At 36.8% G+C, this 21,816-nt stretch overlaps 2 protein-coding genes across 5 annotated transcripts; both read left to right on the top strand.

The window, feature by feature from the left end:
- The first annotated feature begins 2,474 nt into the window (after nt 1-2,474).
- Nucleotides 2,475-12,452, top strand: LOC104088492 (receptor-like serine/threonine-protein kinase ALE2). The gene is made up of 9 exons (XM_009593164.4): nt 2,475-2,895; nt 3,899-3,982; nt 4,151-4,264; nt 4,340-4,441; nt 8,255-8,623; nt 8,706-8,978; nt 9,251-9,640; nt 10,487-10,727; nt 11,484-12,452. Exons 1-9 carry the CDS (start codon nt 2,832-2,834, stop codon nt 12,202-12,204), a joined length of 2,358 nt encoding a protein of 785 aa, XP_009591459.1. The 5' UTR covers nt 2,475-2,831; the 3' UTR covers nt 12,205-12,452.
- An 851-nt stretch (nt 12,453-13,303) lies between these two features.
- Nucleotides 13,304-20,258, top strand: LOC104088493 (uncharacterized). 4 transcript variants are annotated; one of them, XR_001967755.3, is made up of 13 exons: nt 13,304-13,546; nt 13,637-13,706; nt 13,800-13,889; nt 13,995-14,072; nt 15,199-15,273; nt 15,498-15,550; nt 16,459-16,609; nt 16,723-16,833; nt 18,360-18,486; nt 18,586-18,741; nt 19,186-19,324; nt 19,600-19,652; nt 19,929-20,258. XR_001967755.3 is itself a non-coding variant. In XM_009593166.4 (13 exons), the coding sequence occupies exons 1-13, from the start codon at nt 13,425-13,427 to the stop codon at nt 20,010-20,012; spliced, it is 1,242 nt and encodes a 413-aa protein (XP_009591461.1). In that variant the 5' UTR covers nt 13,310-13,424; the 3' UTR covers nt 20,013-20,258. The 4 variants fall into 4 exon arrangements, 3 of the variants coding, with proteins under 3 accessions (XP_009591461.1, XP_009591464.1, XP_009591460.1); XM_009593166.4 differs by having other exon boundaries at nt 13,310-13,546; nt 13,646-13,706; nt 18,586-18,683; XM_009593169.4 differs by having other exon boundaries at nt 13,312-13,546; nt 13,626-13,706; nt 18,586-18,683.
- Nucleotides 20,259-21,816: the final 1,558 nt, after the last annotated feature.

Raw genomic sequence — 21,816 nt, forward strand, 5'->3', positions numbered from 1 at the left:
GACAGTGTGCGGTAAAACAGTCATAACCTTTTACTCCAATGTCAGTTTGATGTGAGATTTCTTTGGTTGCAAAATCTTTATATATCGGGAGAAATGATCTGATATATTTGACCCAAAGTTTAGAAAATTTATTAGAGAAATTTACGATAACTTTTGCCGACCTTTATTTCGCAACTTGCTTGACTCCAAAACTTAACATGTGACCAGTGTGATATTATAACACCTCATAACATATTATTCTTAGCATATTATACACTCTTAGTCTTATCCCACAGGTGCAAGTTAATTTAAACCTTCCGAACGCGCGGGGTGCTACCCGAGCCATTTCTTTAACCATGAACCTTTGTTTAAGGGATTCCTTTGACTTAAAGCTTTAGTTTAGTTCCTTGATATTACCACACATTTTCAGTCTTATTCTCCCAATGTGCTATACCCAATCATATATACCTAATATAACTACGCCACGTTACGTATATTACGTAAGACAAGAGAGAAACACCTGGGGTCTCACATAACATACCTTTGTAAAGGAATTTTGAGGGAATAATGGTTATGCAGATCTTACTCATATCTTTATAAATAAACTATTTCTGATGGACCTTAACTAAAAAAAAAAAAAATGTAATCCCATCAATCATAGAAAGAAAAAAGTTGTGAAACATATTAAATAATAGTATTTTGGAAGAAGTGATAGATTTTAGGGGTCGTTTGGTAGGGTGTATAAGAATAATGCTGAACATGGTGTATTAGTAATACTGATATTAGTTATGCTCACATATTTCTTATCAATTGTTTGGTTTGATGTATTAAAGCATTGCATAATTTTTAAAAGAATTGTTTGTTTACAAAAATACCCACATAACTAGTCCATCACTTTATTTTTTTAAAAAGAAACATATGTTGAGGAATATTTTTATATGAACAAGGTTTTAAAAAAATCATTTGATTTGTCTACCTATATTGTAGTATAGATATTTATTTAATAAAAATAAAATATGCTAAGTATTTATTTATTTACTAGGGATATAATTTTATTTCTCACTTTCTTGGATTAATTCAAACTTGCATTAATATAATAGCATATTTTAATAAAGCATAAATTTTGAAAAATAATTTTGTCTTTAACTAAACTAATGCATGCATTAAAACCCATTGCATTGTTAATACCATGATTTCTTATGCATTAGTTATGCATAAGATAATACCAAATATGGTGTATAACTAATGCATAAGTTCAAAAAATATACCAAATAAGGTATTATGAGTATACAAAATTAATGCATGCATTATTTTATCTAATACATTCTATCAAACGACCCCTTAGGCAATATAAATGGCCTACTATACACGTGTATCTTTTTTTTTCCTTCAAAAAAGTTGTTTGAATTTAATGAACACGGTAAATCTGACTATCAGTTGATTTGGTTGAATCCAAACCCTGCTTTTAATCCAAAATTTATAAATTTTATGTGAAATTGATTACGAAGGATCTTCCACGATTATTTATTAGAGTATTTAATGTCATTTTCCTTTGAACTTCGCATAAAGATTAAAAACTAAATATAATTTATTGGAACAAAATTGTATGACCGTGTGGAAAATATTTGCTGTGAACTAAGCCAATATCTTTTTAAAATAATTTTGAAAATGAATGAAAAGCCAGTTAGAGCTGAAAGAACACGATCACTACTACCCAACAAAATCTATGTAAAGATTTGAAAATTTGATTTGATTGTAATAATAAGTAATTATATGATTTGATTTGCTTGTTTGGCCAAAAAACCAATTAATCAACACCGAATCAATTGTAATTGCAAACTACTACTATTACGTTCTCAAATTCAAAATAATGTGATTTTTCAAATTTAATTATTATTTTTTAAGAACCTACTCTTATTTTGTTTCGACAGTTTTTTATCAGAATTTTATTTTTACGAGGATGATTTATTTGAAAATTTTACCGGTTTAGTTTTTATTTTTTTAAAAAATGGCATCAACATTACAAAAACCACAGATAATTGGTGAAGCGACAAATTATTGACCGAGTCATTCTCTTTGATCATTTAAAAAATAATTAATTTTTTCTTGATTTAATAAAACTACAAACTATTTTTGAGAAATATAAGGACTACATAAACTGAAACAAGTATTTTGACCGGAGTAGTGAGGTAATTACAAAGACGATAATGTTCAGACCAAAATGGACTTGAAAGGGAAAAAGACACATTTTCGCTCGTATTTCCTACGTCAGAGGGACGACAATATTTTGACTCGCCATGGAAATCCTAATTTCACGGTATTGCTTTTTACGCGGGAACATGTAATGTAAATAAAAAAGGAATTGGAAGTAAAAAAGTGTAGGACACGCGCAGAGGTGGGCCGTGGTAACAGACAATCATCAATTAGCGAAAGCAAGTGTGCTGGTGGCTACACCGGCAATAAAAGCCATCCCACTCACTCCCTCACCTTCCACTCTCTCTCTCTCTTTCTTCTCTCTCTATCAGCTGAATTCTTGCCGGAGATCCATTATTTGTCGTTTCTAAGCGCTTACTCCGCTGTACTCTGTGCATAACTGGTAGTACTTTTAGGAGCATTTCCGCATTTCCTGGATCTGTAAAGTACAAGCATTGATTGCAGGACCTGCATTGTCCAGTTTTGAGCTAGGGTTTTTTAGGGTTCTGAAGATATGCAATCTTCGGATTTGAGTAAAGGAAGTTCATGGAAGGTGTTTTCAGCTTGACTACTAGTAGAACCCTAGAGAAGTTAGGAGAATGCTGTTCCAGTTTGGATACTGAGGATGGTGTTTGGGAATTGCGCTTTAGAGAGAGAAGATGCCAGCTGCTCTGATGCTTCTCTTTCTTCTTTCTTTCCTCACTCTGCTTCCTACTCCTTTCGGTAATTTCATGCCCTTACTTCTTTATTTTTTATTTTTTAAAATTATTTCTTGAGATGCTGGTGGTGGCGTGAGATGAATTTAAACGGAGAATCATGGTTAGTGAGTTTTTCTCATATAGCCGACCCAAACTTGTTTGGCACTGAGGTATAGTTGTTGCTGTTGTTGCTTGTGGTGTTCGAGGTCAGTTTATGCATACATTGACTAATCCACTAGGTAGTCTGCTCACGACCACAGGTGTCGGCTACACATGCTCATTGGTGCTGGAAAAGGTGGGCTTACACTTAGGTTGTAGCTGAGATTCGATCATTTTTTCATAGAGTAGTTGGGGTTCAAACAATATGCTTACTTCTTTCTATTTTTCACTTTTTTTTATCAAACATAGGGGGAGGGGATTACAAACTGGGGAATCAAACCCCAGAAACAAGGTGAAAGTTCAGGTAGGAACCAACTGGACTACTATGAAAATTTAGCATAGCTTAGTAGGTGTGAAGGTTGGGATATAATCAAGAGAGAGCCATTGTGTGCAGTTTATTCACGATTCTGGACTGTTGGGTTGTGTAATTTCGTATTAAAATGCACACTTGTCATCGATCAGTAGAAGGCCCTACTTGCCTCCTTTTGCATTTCAAATAAAAGGAAGCCCCTTCTTGTTTGGAAAGAAATAAAATGACTCGGATTAGAGCAGAACAAATATAGAGAGCTCATATAGTTGACTCCAACTGTTATTAGGATTGCCGCATAGTTGATATATAAAGAAAGCCCTTTCCTGTTTGAAAGGAACGGGATAGACAGACATTAGTTAACTGATGCTTGCTGCTTGTAATGTAGGAGTGTTTCCTTTTCAGTTATCCTGTTTTAAGAATTTCTACTGTACGATTCCCCTTTCAGATGTAGACCTGCCATCGGTGAAAATTATGCATTCATGAATTTTTTGGATTGCCTAATTATTTTTCTGTACTTGAAGTTTGGTTACTTATTTGCTTCTATTACTTCTTACTTCAGGGATAACATTGCCGCATATTTACCTGTCTCCTACTCTACTGCCAAGCAAGGGTTACTTTCCAAGCAAACTTTCCTTAGAAGATGGTAAGACTAATACATCAGTCTCAGCTTCTTATGGCTCTATATTGATATCTGTTGACTGATCTGAGAAGCAATTTGTTTGAAGAAGATTAGAGAAGCAATTTGTTATGCCATTTTAGTGATAAATTTGGATTTGGAACATACTTAGTGGTTCTTAACATTGTTTTGCAGTAAGATTATTGTCCAGACGTGCCTCATTTGCACCAATGTCAGCACCCCATAGACACCATTTTAAGCAATATCCGAAACACTCTAGTGCACCTGCTCCTTCCCCTGCATCTCGAGGTACTACAAGTTACTTCTTTACACCATCTTTTAGGACTTCTTGGGATTTTATTGATGTGAACCTCTAATCTTTAGGTCTAGCCCCCAGTCCAATTGCCAGCCGAGTGGCAAGACATCACCGTCATAATAATCATCGGGCAAGAGCTCATGTTTCCCCATCTCCAACTGCGGGCTCAGGTAATGTTGCAGGCGTAATATAGAATATCCTGTTGATACTATGTGTTTTTCCCTCCTGTTCGATGCTTCAACTTTAGGAAAAAATGTGGACCAAAGGAAAAAATTGAAAATGAGAATAGGAAGAATGAAGGCCAAGGGTGCATTGGAGGGCACAAACTAACAGCTTACTATATGTTCACCTTTTTGCGTATTCAATGCATCACTGTATATTCCCTGTCGGTGATGTTGTATATATAGAGCATGTGTCTTGCATATAAATCTGGCATAATTGTCAGCTTATATGTTACAATGGGTATCTGTTAAACTTGTTTCATAAATGTTTAGAATTGGTGAGCCCCCCTCATAGTAACTGGCATTGCAGCTACATAGTTTCTCTACCATTTGTTGTCAAAGTGCAGAACCTCAACGGGTTGTTTGGTTCTCTGATACGTTACACAGGGATTTTAAGATAGAGAGATTGTAATATGGTGATTAATATACTTGAATTCTTGTACTTACTATTGGATGTTCGGTTCCGGTCATAGATATACTATGGATGGTCTAAAACGTATGTTTGGTTTTGAATTGGATAGAGATTTGTTTCCAATAATACTCTTGGCCAACAATAAAACTTTATCCATTCTAGTACTAGTTACTATCATATGTAATTGAGAAAAGCTATATTTGTGATTAAAAATATTTAACGTAATACAGTGAAAAGTCAAATAAAAGATATAATTACTGAGTTTCAATTACCTGAAATGAATAACAACTTTAAGAAGGAAGCGAATGGGCTATACTAAAATATTAGATAAATAAAGAAATAAAAAAAATCTTGAATTTCTCTTTTAGATGGGGAAATTCTTATAGACAAATTTCTTATATTTTAAAATCAATACTACAAGCAGTTTGGAAACATAAGAGAGAGATTAATAAGCGAGAGATGGTTAACTAAACAAGAAATAATTTAAAGTGTATTTTTGTCATTTACGTAATAAGTGTGGTACTCTAAGACTAACTGTGGTATTCTAACATTATATTGCTAATACATTTCATGTTAATTCAGAGATTAATGCATAAATTATGCATGCATTATCTCTACAAGAAACAAATATGGTAGCCAAGCGTCGTATTGACAGTGCATTGTTTTATGGTCAGGTTATTTCTCTTATACCTCGAACCAGATGTGCCGGTGATGTACTACTCTTGTTCCTAAATGTATTACTATCATTACTAAATCGATCTCCTACGATTCTCCTTCGAATAATCCTAAACTATTGTCCACCTTGTTAAAATAGGAAGTCAATGCACTGTGCTTAATACAAGAGTTACATGATATTCACTTTTATTCTCTTGATACCGTTTTATCTATTCCTAAAAAGTAAAAAGTTATATGGTCAATATATCCTCCCCATGTAGAAGTGAGCACCTCATGCTTTTTACTGCTTATAATGTGTTAAACTGTACTAAGACATTCAATATAAGATAGAGAATTTAGATGCTTTGTCGAATTTTTGAAACCAAATTCTTATATCATAACTTATAGGAGGCTGCAAATGGATCTTCTTTTGGCATTGTGATTTTTCTAATAACAAAAAATGGGGTTTTTCCTCTTTTGGGCCCTGATTTACCAGGATTAAGGAAGTAATGTCCCGCCCTATCCATTAGGATGTTGCACATAATATCCTAACTATTGTATATTCTCTCAAACATAGGCTCTTACAAGATTCTTTTTTTTGGGGTAATTCTTAAGCTCTAATAAGCTGAAGTTAGATTTGGATGGTAGGTATATGACCATCAATATTTATATTATCACGTCTTTACTTTCTCCTAGAAAATATAAAAAGATAGGACTCCCTTTTCTCCTAGAACAAAATCTAATTAGATAGTGAACATAATTGTTATCTGGCTTGAGGGTGCTATTCATTTCATGCATCTCTCACCAGGAGTTATTGAAGGGAAACTCATGGTAGTGATGAATTTGTCTAAGTGATGAGTGGATTTGTCAATTGTAAGTAGAAATGAGTCCATCAAATTTGCAGAAGATATAATTAAGTTGCTTAAGAAGTTGAAGTTTCCCACTCTCTATCTTGTGCTCATCCAATTGTACCCAGGTTCCTCTTCATCGAAAGTTAACTCGTATTCTTCTGAGCGAGCTACCAGTCCATTTTCCTTTTCCAACCACATACCAACTTTGGCACAAAATTGGTGACTTGTTCACCAAGATCTCTTATTAAATCAACTTGAGAAGTCTCGTTAAACAGAAGGTTGATCTTCTTGGTAAGTGAAGCTGGACGGAACTTTTTCTGTTCCCTCTAGTTGTCGGTTATCAATCTTCCAATTGGGCAGCTAACCATAGCCAAAATGAGCAAAAGAAAAGGAGAGACGTGGACGACTGATTCAGAGGGGTACTGAGGATGAATGAGAACCTTGTAGCTAGTAGAGAGACTAACATTATTCTTACAAGATCTGGTTAGAACATGAGCACATACACTAAGATACAAAAGATTGTGAGTATTAAAGGAAAACACTACAAGTGGGATATTCAAATTATATCTTGAATTATAGATTTATCAACCGAAGGAAGACAGTAAAATACAAGAAAGGACATGCTTCAATATTCATAACTTCTACCTTAAAGAATAATAACTTTGATCCCTCATAAGCTCTCATATTTCTCTCCCCCCCCACAAAACCCACTTGATGGCTAGAGGGGCAACATTCCACGCCCAACATCTTCTCTTCCTTCTTCTAAATACCCAGATATATATTGTATGCATCATGATATCATTCTATGCATGTCAAACCATCAAAATTTAGTGCTTCTTAATGAACTTGGAATCTTCTGTGGCTTGTTCGTTACAACTGAGAGATTCAAGCAAAACTTGGAACTATAGGATAAGATATGGGTATTAATTTTAAAACATTTGGAGGTGTTGGTTTCAAGTGCTAGAAAAAAGCTGCTGCAGAACCTATTCTGACACGAGTTACAGGAGTGCATATTGCTCCTTTTCTTACTTAAAAAGAAAATGATTCTTGGGTACCAAATGGTGTGGTTTAGGATCAATGAAGTGGGTGAAAACTGATGGGAGATCCGGGTTTAAATCCCAACAGAGATGTTTTCTCATTTGCCTAAGTCATGGGGGACAAAGTATCCTGTACCTGTGTTGGTGGGAGGTAACGAGTACTTGGTGAAATAATTGAGGTACGTGCAAGTAGCCCAGGCATCACCATATTAAAAAGACACAAAACAACAACAACCCAGTATAATCCCACTAGTGGGGTCGGGGAAGGGTAGTGTGTACGCAAACCTTACCCCTACTCTGGGGTAGAGAGGCTGTTTCCGATAGACCCTCGGCTCCTTCCCTCCAAGAACTCCCCACCTTGCTCTTGGGGTGACTCGAACTCACAACCTCTTGGTTGGAAGTGGAGGGTGCTTACCACTAGAGCAACCCAGAGTACCCCTCTTTCATCCTTAATATGCAACTAATGCTACCCCTCTTTCACCTGTTGTTGACCTAATTAATTTTGACAGTTTTCTACACCAAACTCGGAAAGATAATAAAGTATGCAGGAAAGCAGCAGCATTTTATTTTTTTCTTCCTAATCAAGAATTTGCATTTTCTTTGTGTCTTTTTAAGCACAATATAGCCCCTAGGACAGTACAACTTTATTTGGTTATAATTTCCCCCTTCCCTTCCCTTGTATGGGAAATTAATTCAAATTGTCATTGATATGCTTAACATGCTAATCTAAATCCTCTAGATCATTTCTCCTACAGTTAAGTTTCTCGTACACAATATTCTATGTTGAATATTCTTGACAAATTTGCAGGTTGTGGCCAGATCTGTGCTGAGCCATTTGCTTCTGTTCCTTTTGTTACACCCTGTGCTTGTGTGTTTCCAATGAAAGTCAGACTTCTCTTAGACAAGTCGCTTTATTCTATATTTCCTGTGGTTAGAGATCTGGGAATTGAGGTTGCAGAAGGCACCTATCTAGATCCAAGTCAAGTTGTTGTAGTTGGAGCTAGTGCCGATAATCAAAATCAAGAAAGAACAATTGTTGATATTAATTTGGTTCCCCTAGGGGAGAAGTTCGATAACACCACAGCTATGCTGACCTATGAAAGATTTTGGAAAAAGAAGGTGCCTCTCAATAGAACGATGTTTGGGGATTATGAAGTGATGCACATTATCTATCCAGGTATAATATGAAGTGTTTATTATTATTTTCCTTTTAGCTTAATGGAGTTATGGTGAAATATAACCTGAACAAGTTATTCCAGGGCTGCCTTCTTCTCCTCCATCTGGCATTGATTCTGGTAATGGTCCAACTGGAAGTGCTGTCAATCAACAATTCCCTATTACTGCTGATTTTGTAAACAAGAGTCAGAGAATGAGTCCCCGAGTCATTTTTCTCATTGCTTCATCAGCATTAGTACTGTTGGTGGTATGCTGTGGTGCACTAGTTATCCTCTTAAAATGCAGGAGGACTGGCCGACCATCAAATGCTGTTGGTCCAGTGTTTACACCATCTATGCACAAGAGATCTGGTAAAGGTAGGTACTTGTTTCCTTGTTTCAAATTACTCATCAGTGATCTTTGAAGGTGGGATTTACTGTGAAGAAGCAGAGATGTAAATTTTGAAATGTATGTTTAATTTAACCACAGTACTTTTTTTTTATGTTTGTGTAAAAGAAAAAACATGCGATTTTATCATCTTCTGCTATTAGTTATACACTGACCTGTACTATTAAAAACTTTTGACTTCTCTAAGCCTCTCAATTATTTACGTCATGAAGATCGAATGAACGCATATTTTGGTTTGCAGGAATTGGGTCGACAATATCAAGTAGCCCGACTAGTTCAACATCGATTTCCCTCATTTCTGCTATGCCTGCTTCTATCCTTTCTGTCAAAACATTTACGCTTGCGGAGCTTGAGAAGGCAACTGACAAGTTTAGTTTAAAAAGGGTTTTAGGTGAAGGAGGATTTGGACGTGTTTATCATGGTATCTTAGAAGACAGAACAGAAGTTGCCGTGAAAGTACTGACTAGGGATAACCAAAATGGAGATCGTGAATTCATTGCTGAAGTTGAGATGCTAAGCCGATTGCATCACCGTAACCTGGTGAAATTAATTGGTATATGCAGTGAAGAGCGGACTCGCAGCTTGGTATATGAACTTGTTCGGAACGGTAGTGTGGAGTCTCATTTGCATGGTATACTCTCTTTAAATCCTCTACCTTCGTTGTTCAGTTGTTCTCTTACTAGTTTTACTAGTTCTTTTCAGGCTCAAAGTTCCTTTAAATCACTTATATTAATCGTGTATTTCAGAGCACATAATAATCTTAGTCATCCTATGCACAAGAATTATGGAAGTCCATTAGTGCTTTTTGACTACACGTTTCCTTTCTATTGCTAATACCAGTGTCACGTTTCTTGAGACATTTTAGTCGATCTACTCAGCAAATCCTTCTCTATAGGAGGATTGCCGGGGACCACCTAACTTTACTCTTTGAACTACATTCTGCGCAAATTTTTTTGACTTCTGGAAAGGCATTGTATTCACCTTATCCTTGTTTTTCCTTCTTTTAGTTTTAAGCCAGCAGCTCCTTCCTCCTGCCCAGGACCAGTTTCCTTGGCTTTCTTTTCTTCTTTCTCTTGTTTCTTTTGTTTGTGGGGGAGGGGGAGGGGGAAGGGGGAAGGTGCACCTGCAGTTTCTGCTGTGGTCCTGGCTACCATTTTCTTTCCGTTTTTGCATTTCTGTTCTTTCTTTTTGTCTGCTTTGCTGCCCACCCAACAACAATGGCGAAGAACTCCTATCCAAGCTGGTGGGACTTCGTTTCCTCTCGTTCTTCCAGGTTGATTTTCCCTAAGAATAGGTACAGAGAGTAATTTGCCAACATGAACAAGTTAATTGGTCTTATTTTCAATCGAGTATAAAAAATTTCCAAGAAGCTTCACCATTTACCAGCTTGAAGCATAACAATGTCTTTGTGCCTTGGTGCAAGTAGAACCTATTATCATGTGATTCTCCTTAACAGAACTCTACTGCTATATTTCAGGAAGAGACGGGAGAAAAGAGCCACTTGATTGGGATGTGAGGTTGAAAATTGCTCTTGGCGCTGCGAGAGGACTAGCTTACCTTCATGAAGATTCTAATCCTCGTGTAATTCATCGTGATTTTAAAGCCAGCAATGTTTTGTTAGAAGATGACTTCACCCCCAAGGTTGCAGATTTTGGGTTAGCAAGGGAAGCAACCGAAGGAAGTCACCACATATCTACAAGAGTCATGGGAACTTTTGGGTATATATCTCTGAAACATAACTAATTTTGAAGAGGTTGCAATTCACTCAACTAAGAGTGTAATGAACTTGTGGTGTGATAGTGAAGCATACTCGTCAGGAAAAAAGAAGAAAAGAGTGAACGCAAGTATGATACCAAGAATAACTATTATAAGCTCCAATTGGTTCCAAAATGGATCATCTATAGGAAGTTTTTACTAGTACTAACAAAAAACTTTGTTAAATTCTCAGTCAAGTGATGCTTGGCTGTGTTTCTGGAGGTGTAATTCACGAAACTGATGTTGAAATTTGTGCTGTTATAACGTTGTTGGTGTTGGAGAAGGTGATTAGATAGTGTGACACTATTTCCTGTACATTGTCTGAATTGAGTTTTCACAACAAAAGGAAACAAGAAAACCCTCTCCTGAAGCTGCATATGCAGGGACATCTATCCACTGTACCACTTTTGTCATTAAATTCTATCACCCTACTAAGAGGATGGTCGTCTCAGCCCTAGCCAGTAGTTCTCTAGTGCATCAGGCTGTGGTCAATATTCCTAGATATTGTGAAATCATGCTGTTACATTTTTTTTATTAGTTTCTTGGGCGTCATTATTTGTTCGCCACTTATTGTCCTAACAGATATCATGTTTCTCTTTTTCTTTGATTTTTTATTTAAGTTCCTTTGTACAAATAGCCAATTTATACTTGCCCTTATTTGCAACTCTGATTTGTGCTATAAAGCAGTTGCTAACCTTCCCTATTTAATGGGTTTTCAGGTATGTTGCTCCTGAATATGCAATGACGGGACACCTACTTGTTAAAAGTGATGTGTATAGTTATGGAGTTGTATTATTGGAGCTTCTCTCCGGAAGAAAACCTGTGGACATGTCTCAACCTCCTGGAGAAGAAAACCTGGTAACTTGGGCGCGACCTCTTCTGACCACTAGAGAAGGTTTGGAGCAACTAGTGGATCCTTCTTTGGCTGGAAGCTATGACTTTGATGATATGGCAAAGGTGGCTGCCATTGCTTCAATGTGCGTGCACCCGGAGGTGACTCAAAGGCCATTTATGGGAGAAGTGGTGCAAGCTCTCAAACTAATCTATAATGACAATGATGAAACTTGTGCTGATGGATGTAGCCAGAAAGAGTCTTCTCTGCCGGATTCAGATTTCAAAGGTGTCCCTTCCGATAGCAGTTGGTGGAATGCTGGTGGGGTTACACCAAGATTAACATATGGACAAGCCTCCACTTTCATGACCATGGATTACAGTTCTGGTCCACTTGAAGAGTTCGAAAACAGACCTTTTTCAGCTTCAAGTTTTAATCTTGGTGGAGGGGCTGGCTTAACAATAAGCCATGGTAACAGATCTGGTCCTTTGAGGACTGTAAGGAGTAAACCTGCTCTCTATAGGTTAAGGGGCAGTATGAGTGAACATGGTGCACTTCTTCCAAGACATGGTTGGAAGGATGGCACCAATTATGATGCTTCTTTTTAGAGTGTTTTGTCAAATGTACAGTGCCGAAGGCCGTTTCTATTTGGGAAAAAAGATGGTTCTCTGGTGTAGATTAGGAGTTTGAAATTGCCGCTATATCTCTGTGGAGAGAGTGGACTAAGCCTTCTAATTTTGGTAATCTTACATTCATTTTAATACAGACAGGAAAGATAAACAGGGCACTCGTTGTATATGTTGTCAAATTAACTTTTTCGTTAGTCCAATATTGGATCGGACTACTAGTCTTTCTACGTTTTCTTTCATTTCTTTTTTGTTTCTTTTATAATTCATTGAACTTGTTTGGAATTGAGATGTACCCGAACTACATGCTGAGGGGTACTTGCTCACTAACTGGGTAAGTCTTGTTTAGCCTTTCTTTGTCTCTTCGGTTTTCAATAAAGGTTTCGGCCGATGAGCATAACATGGTTTCAAATTTTTGGTGGTGTTCCTTTAAGGCAATGGGTGCCATTCTTAGGTGAACCAAACTGTTAGTTTACTTGTCACAAAAGATGTTAGTAAACTTACACAGTTGTTAATTCTATTCAAATAAATTAGTGACAGAGTCAGAAGTGGAACTCCATGTGAAGAGAATATCGCCCTGAATATTTTGTTTGAACACATTTTGATGTCACGAAAACAGAGATTAATCGGAAGGTTTTGATTCACATTGACCTTGAGAAGTTCTGACTAAAGAAAGACGCTGAGGAGTAAAGAATGCTTAACCAAGCAGTTGTTAATCATGATTTATTCGGTATGAAAAAATATGTTTCGGATAGTGTTTTTCAAAGAATAAATAAATCATTCTGATGTTTGGTTGCTACAAAATATTTCTCAACGGAGGTGGGAAAATAACATTTCTGGAAGTTATTTTCTTAAACCTTTTCCAATTTTACTTCAACCAATATTATTATCCATCTTTAATATTAAAATTTTTGACAAGAAATTATCATATTTTCTAATCTTTAACAACTTTTTTCATAAAATATTTTTGACTTTGCAGTCAAACGTAAAAACATGTTTTTTAAGAATATAAATTATTTCTCAGAAATGCAAATGCTCCCGGGTCCAATCCAATAGATGACTAAAGTCCAAAACCAAGAAAATAGGCCTAAAAATAAGGCCACGCTCTCGCTTCTCATCTACATGACTACATCAGTGGATATGTTATTGGCCGTCATTAGAGACACGCGCGGTTGATCAACGCCACGCGCTTCCGCAGTTTAATGCTTAATATCAGGTCCTCAAAAATGGCGACTTTAGGACAGCTGCTTCCAACTGGCAGTGGCGCAGTGCTAAATTCTAGGACCCTTTTGCCGTCTCCCTTCCCTTCGCTAACTACAACTAGGTATACTGACTTAATTTAAAAATATATTTTTCCTAAAGATTATTTAAAAATACACTGTTTCACCAGAATAAGCTGACAGTTGTAGTGCAGAAATTTCAGAGTGAAAATGTCAATTCCGGCGACTCAAGCTTCGATAGTGCTCCCCGAAAATCGCATCATAGTGGGTCCCTTTTCCTCTGCTTCTTATGGACTTGTAGTTATTATTAGAGTGAGTATACTAACAGATGAATTTTGTTATGTAAATTGAGCACAGTTAGGTTGTGGGTCGGTGGGAGTGGACTTCTTGGCTGCTGTTGCTTCTTATCCTAATCCAGACGATAAGATTCGAAGCACTAGCTTTCAGGTTCTTTTTAAACATTTATACAAAGACTGTTACTGCTCAAGTTTGAGCTCAGTTTTTTTTTTAATTCTTTGCAATAATGAGAAATGATTATTCTGGTAATTACAGGTTCAGGGAGGTGGGAATACTGGGAATGCTTTGACTTGTGCAGCTCGCCTTGGCCTAACTCCTAGAGTTATTTCAAAGGTCTTTCTCTACTATGAAATTCAGCTCTTTATGCATCCTGGACTCGTTTGATTTTCTGTATAAGAAGAAAAAATGTATTTATATGGCGTAGTTTGACTAAATGTACCACAAAAGAAAAAAAAAAGAATCCCATCATAGAACTCTGCATTATTAATGCGACATGATTTCCTGCTTAAAACTAATACATTATTAAGATACCTCCACCAATACAATTTTTTATTTCTATTGGAAAACTATGTATAGTTAATACCTGCATAATTTTTTTATTTTTTTTGATAATATAATACCTTATATAACTTCTGTAACCAAGAAATCCCTTGGTTCGGAATTCTGGGGAGAATGGGCCTAGCCCTCTATAACTTGGGGCAACCCGGTAGGCCGGTACACAAGGCATCCCGCGTTCACACAGGGTCCGGGGAAGGACCACACCCCAATGGGTGTGATATAGACAACCTATTCTAATGCAAGCCCTCTAACTTGCTCCCACTTAAATACCAGCGTCGTGTCGGTGGCAGGGTTCGGAATCATGTCGTTCGCCCTATCCACTCATTCCATGTTATGTTTTTTTGGGTAGGTAATAAAAGATTTTATAATACTTGCACTAAGCGAGTGCGTTAGGCATAATTACAGGTTATGCAATCCCTATTATGTCTAGCATAGCATCTACATCATGTTCAATAACCAGATTGCACCAAAAAGCTAACAAAAAAAATACATCTCTGTTTAAGGCTATGGGTGTTTCTCTTTTTCCTTCAAAAATTCCATGTTCCTTTTTTACCGCTGAACCAAAGCCCTGGGGCCTGTAAGACTAAGACCTATATAACTTATGAGGAAATTGCTGTCTTATTTTATACAGGATGTACGTGTATTAGCATTTTCATGATAGGCTTTGGTAATAACAATCCATTTATTGTAGTCCTTGCATAACTAGTCTCTCAACCTACCAACCCAATGGTAATGCCTTTCATCATGTTGGATTGCTAGAAACAGTCTTCAAGCAGTAGCATCCATCAATCTTTCCTCTGGCTTTATTAATTTCCTTTTCAATTTGTAACTTCTATAACCTTTTGAATTAATGTCCTAAAAATCTTCACCTTTATCTCCTAATTCCTAGTTGTTTTCTTAGGTTTCTAATGACTCTCAAGGAAAGGGGATACTGGAGGAACTAGAAGCTGATGGTGTAGATTCGTCTTTTATCGTGGTGAGCCATCCAGACCTTCAGTGCTTCTAGCGCTAGAAAAATGATAACTAGAAGATCTTTCTGTGTTTTTGTAGTTTGTTTATATAATGGAAATGGTGGTTTTCCTGTACCTTTTTCAACAGTGAAATTGTGGTTCTTCCTTTTTCTGTCGTCAGGTTTATTGCCATATACTCACCTCTAAGAGAAGTATTTAATTACTTATACGATATGTTTTTTAATTCCAGGTGTCTGATGGGGGCAATTCACCATTTACCTACATCATTGTTGACAACCAAACGTGAGTGCCTTTTGTTCTGTTTTCAGCCATTTACAGACTGTTGACAGTGATTAGTTACGATTGCGAAGTAATTTTCCTGACATGAATTTGCAGCGCTGAAGTTTATGTCCAAATGTTAGTTGTGACTTGAGTCCTGTCTAATGTTTTCTTTTAATTTCTATGTCAAAAAAATTCTATGATATACTTTTTGCTGGGTGGCAGCTGCAAATTTTAGCGCTGTGCCATTGAAGAATCAAACTAAATTTCAAGTCTCTGAGTACTTATCAGAAGTCAAACAGCGCCCTAACATGCCCATCTCAACCATAATTCAATAGATAAATAATGAAATATGCTGTGCTCTAACTTGTTCTAACTGCGTTGACTCTGATGTTTAGTTCCCTTAGTCAGTTTCTGGTCAGTAAATCTTCTCTATTGAGAAACTGGGTTGAAATTACATCAAAAGTTTAACATGTTTAAAGATGGAGACTGGCGTGTATTGGATACTGCTTACTGCAGCATCTTTGCAGCTTGTATATCAACCAATCAATGAACTGTTCCTCAATCACGCTTATTGGGCTTGGTTATGAATTTTCCATTCTGCTTCTGCTCTATTTTGACAGATTTAACTTCATTATTGGTTAACAATTTGTTTTTAACGGCAAATTAGGGGTTTTCTAATATTAGATGCTCTCTATATCTCACATTTCCCTCCTATACCGCCATACAAGTCTCTACCCGAACCGAGAACTTCAGGCAAATCACAGACACAGCATCAATGAATCTTAATCCCAACTAGTTTGTATCGCATAGTTGATCATTTTTCTTGGCAGCTGGCATGCTGATTGAATTTTACTGGGGAGGTTCTAGCACTAATTGTAGGAAAACAGGTTGCCTTTCTATTGAAGAACTACTTGTGTTTGATGTTTCAGGAAGACTCGCACTTGCATTCACACCCCTGGATATCCACCCATGATACCTACTGATCTTTCCCAATCAAATTTGTTCTCATCATTGGATGGTGCTAAGCTTGTCTATTTCGACGGGAGATTGCATGAAACTGCTGCTGTTGTAGCAGAGGAGGTATTTTTCTCTCACTTCTCTCTCCATCAAGCTTTCTGAGTTCTCAATACTATTCCTGAATCCAATACATTTAAAATGGAAATGAACTGCATGCTTTTGGATTTCCAGTGCAGGCAAATAGAAGGGGTATACCCATTTTAATTGATGCTGAGAGGAAAAGAGAAGGATTAGATCACCTTTTGAGCTTCGCAAGCTATGTTGTTTGCTCAACCAAATTTCCTCAGGCAAGATATTCACTCTTATAAACTAAATCTGTCTAGTTTTTTGGCTGCAAGCATATGTATGGAAGTCTGTGAACATCTCTTGTCCTGCTTCTAGCCGGTTCCCTGCCTTTGAATGAGTTGGACAATCACTAATCTTCATAGAGAATAATTTTAGATTGGGATAGTTTCCTGTAGTTCCTCGTTACTCTAAGTAGTAGTAGCAATCTATGAATAAAAGGATATTATACTAACACTAATGCTAGCGAATTGAGTAAGACAAAGAGAAACAATCGACTACCTACTAGCCTTCTACCTTAATCTTCGACCTTCACACCCTCCTATCTAGGGCCATGTCCTCGGTCAGCTCTAGCTGCGCCATGTCCCTCCTAATCGCCTCTCCCCAAGACTTCTTAGGCCTACCTCTACCCCTCCTGATACCCACTAAGACTAACCTTTCGCACCTTCTAATTGGGGCTTCTCTGCGTCTCCTCTTAACATGCCCGAACCATCCCAACCTCGCCTCCCGCATCTTATCCTCCTCAAGGGGCCACTCCCACCTTATCCCAAATAGCTTCATTCCTAATCTTACCTAACCTGGTATGCCCACACATCCACCATAACATCCTCAATCTCAGCTACTTTCATCTTCTGGACATGTGAGTTCTTGATAGGCTAACACTCTGCTCCATACATCATAGTTGGTTTAACTACTACCTTGTAGAACTTACTTTTAAGTCTCAGCGGCCCATTCCACACGATTCTTATCACACAAGACTCTGGAAGCGAGCCTCCTTTATGTAGCTTGAGAATGGTCATGCTTTTGTGAAGCTCATATAGGCATAGTTTAAGAAAGTACACGGGAACTCTTAAAGAAAGTATGAAGGAGCTAGAGAAGAAATTCTTGAAAATTAACTGCAAAAACGGTAGGGAAAAGCTCCCTCAAAGGGAAGGGAATTATTCATGTTCTTTATGAAGAGAAGACTTTGATGAATATGGAGATGCCATGTGGGGAAGGGAGTAATTATTAGTGAGCACATTTATGCAAAACGAATGAAGCTGAAAAGGTCTTTGCTTTTTTATGGTAATAATTGCAGTAAGGCTGTGATGAGCTATCTAAGAGATTTCAGCTTGTGACACCTCACTCCATTAGATGCCTCTACTTCCTTTGTGGTTGGAACTTGGTCAAGCATGTCCTCTGTAGTCTGCTCTTGACCAGGGTTTTTAGGCCAGACTGCAGTTAGCCTTAGCTCAACTCTTTCAATATAAAGTCTTTCCAACTTCTGAATGAGATGAGAATTTGGTTCTATGTAGGTGACAAAAATTTAGACTACTGCAACTGCAAGTGTCTCACGGCAACAACCTTTATGTTGGGGGTAGTGTTCACACATTTGGTTTTATGATATAGAAAGGGCCATACTGGCTGAAAATTGTATGTCACACAGCATCTAAACCGTTCTCAATTACAAGCAAGTTTTGAGCTATTTTCATTCACATCAGTTCTTTTTGTGATGCTCTGATAAGGAAACTGTATATTGATTGACTTGCAGGAATGGACTGAGGCTTCTTCTATTCCAAGCGCCCTTCTTTCCATGCTCTTAAGATTGCCAAAAGTTAAATTTGTTATTGTGACATTGGGTGAAGATGGTTGCTTAATGCTACAAAGGACAGAAATGGGTATTTGTGTACTTTTTTTTCCTTCTCTTTTTTATCAACTAAAGACTGCAAATATTTTTATATTTTCTGCATCCTACAGAGACTTCAATGCTTTTGCAGACAATCTTGACCCGGAAGAAAGGGATGTCGACGATTTGTTCGAAAAGCTGAATCAGAAAAAAGACACTAATGCAACATCGCCAGCATGCATTTCCTCGGTATTTACCTGTTCATCGTTTTCTGTAAAACAAGCAGTTATGGAGGAATCATGCAAAAGTAGGCACATGGAACCTTATTTTACAGTTAACTTCTGGCCTCTTGGGCTCATTGATAACCTCTGTTATGATAGTCTTTATTCTAAACCATGGAATTATCTGTATTTCTTCTTGGCTAAAGAAAATATCAGCACTTCTATTTCCTTTTACTTACCTTTCAAACTAGCCTTTTTAACATGTATTAAAGATGCCCCCCTCCTACATTTCTTGTTTGGATTTCTCAAGTTTCAAATATATATAAAATTGTTTATACGCCCTTTAACCCTTAAGACTGTATGCTCTTTGACTTTTCAGTCAACGTTGAATGCAGTCAGGTGCTTCTTGTGCAAATGAAACTGCTAATTAGAATTTTGTTTATCTGCTGGTTTTGCTATTTAAGATTTCACTTGCATGTAGATATGATTATGGTGTATTAGCTTCAGATTATGTGTTTTTATGGCTGCAGAATGTGGCAAAGCTACATGCAAAAGGGATAGGGACAATCAGCGGTAAGTTACTTGTGGGGACAGCTGAAAGTATACCTCAGACAGAACTAGTTGATACAACTGGTGCTGGAGATGCATTCATTGGTGCAGTTCTTTATTGTATGTATTTATCCAACATAATCTATTTCGGTGTTGTCCCTTTTACTATGATCCCATGGCCTTCCTACACGCTGTCTGAAATATTATGAGGGGTTGGATGTCCCTCACTTCTATTGATCTCCTTTCTTCTTGAAGTTAGATTCAATGTGTTAGGGGTTCCTTTAGTGTCTTGTTAAAGATCTCACCATCTTGGTCTCTTTATGTTTGCGCGCATCCATTTCCATTTGCTCTCTTATTGAAGTCTCATCTCATGACTCCTATATTATATCTTGCAGCTATCTGTGCCAACATGCCACCAGAGAAAATGTTGCCATTTGCTGCTCAAGTGGTTAGAAATCTTGTTTCTCTGGACTAGTTTTCTTCCCCTTTTGGTTCCTTTCCTCCATTAGCCTAGGAAGTCACGACTTCAAGCCGTGGAAACAACCTTTTGCAGAAATGCAAGCAAAGGTTGCACACGATAGACCCAATGCGGTCCGGCTCTTCTCCAAACCCCATGGTTAGCCGGAGGCTTCTCTTTTCCTTCCCTTACCCCGAGAGTCTGGAGGTGTAACTGAGGCAGCAAATGTCAGGAAAGACTAACCTTTGATTTGTGGGTGGATTGCAGGCAGCTATTAAATGCAGAGCCTTGGGAGCTAGAGCTGGTCTTCCGCATTACACAGACCCTCGCTTGACACCTTTTTTAGTCTAGAGAGCCCAAGGGATGGCCGCCATGGTTCTACTGTTGTAGAAAATGGAAGCAAAACTGGTCATCGACTTGGGCTTTTTCTTATTGTGTTTTTAACAGGGTTTCTGTGGACTGACATTCTGCTTCTTTTCTTACAGCATCTACCCTGAAATTTTATGGCAAAGGCTAAAATGTCCTTTCTATGTGTATAATTCGATGTTACTAGCTGCTCTAGTTTCTTCAAATGTCTGATGGATTTGTTTGTTCTTGTGAGTCATAGTTCCTCATTTTATCCAATAAATTGCTAAAAGAAATTTCATAGGTGAAAGATCATAAATTGGAGACTAGTTATAAAAGTTTTCTTTATTCTTTAACATAATCGTAAGTTTTACAAATCAATGCACTAGGTAGAAGAATTGAAGGACCAAAAGTATAAAGAAGGTATGACAAAGGAATCCAAACTGTATTTCTAAAAAGTACTTAGAGTCAGAACTATTTTATAACATCTCTATATAACAATCATTTACTATAAAAGTAAATTTTTCTTAGAATCGATTTTTATATTATATTATAATATATCTCATCTATAATAGCATTTTCATTATAATAACAAAAAAATACTACTAGTACTACTATTCTCCATCAACTTTATTTTCAACTATTTAGTTTCTCTTTTCGATTAATGAAATAATATTATTTTTAAGCTTCGTACCCAAATTTACTTTTGATTAATGAATTAATAATACTTTTTTACTATTTCCATATGATGTACTAGTAATGATATGTTAACATTTTAAATTTAGTGTTCAGTCAATCATGTCATATTATCAACAAAAAAAATCGAATTGGTTGGTTTCTTATGAACACTACTTCATAGTTATGGCAAAGCCAGTCTACACATTTAATGAATCTGTAGACATTATCAGAGCAAAACCATAAGAATTGATGAAACACAGTAGCATTAGAGTAAGGAACTAAGGTATCCGAGAGGAGTTTAACTTCTGTGCATTAGCAGTACACATTTTTACTCTATCATGCTAAGATTACCTACAACTACAAGTAATTTTCTATATTGATCGTTAGCTTAGTAATATAAAAATGCAGCAAACGTCATAACCACTATTTTAACACTAGTCTATCTGTACGTGCGTTGCGCGTATTATCCCATAATATAATGTATATATCTTTTAAAAATATGTGTGAGTAAAAAAAATAATTAAAGAAAAAAGTATGTGATCTTGAAAATATTAAATGTTGATCACATTTAACTAAGTTAATAGAAGAATAAACCCATAAAACAAATATAGAAAAACAGCTCAACAAGAATAGAATATTGTATTGATTTATATTCACACTGATTACATTAGTATTTCACCCCTTCAGTATATGGTGTTTACACCTTTTTAGTGAATTTGAAAATGCTAGCTTAAATGTCGCAAGCCTTCATAGCTCTGAGAAGATAGCACAATATTTTTAATATACAAGGAATATCACAATTATGGCATCATGGTATGGTAAATCTAAAATTTCACCAGTTATAGCAACAATAACAAAAATTATATCTATTTCTAATGAATATAAAATATATTATTATTATCTTATGATCATGTATAAAATATATGATCAATTATTATTTATCATTATCTTATGATCAATACATCAAAAATAATACAGATGACCTAGGATCGATCCCCCTCTAGGGCGCCCTCTACCCGCATGTCCTTTCACCCCTAGCTGGATGTGCAGGCCCATTGTGTAATATCCTGCAAATCACACAGGGGATATAAACCGCACTGACAAGCCCTATGCGACAGGCTCGACCTAGAAG

This window comes from Nicotiana tomentosiformis, chromosome 1 (assembly GCF_000390325.3).
Source record: "Nicotiana tomentosiformis chromosome 1, ASM39032v3, whole genome shotgun sequence".
NCBI lineage: Eukaryota > Viridiplantae > Streptophyta > Magnoliopsida > Solanales > Solanaceae > Nicotiana > Nicotiana tomentosiformis.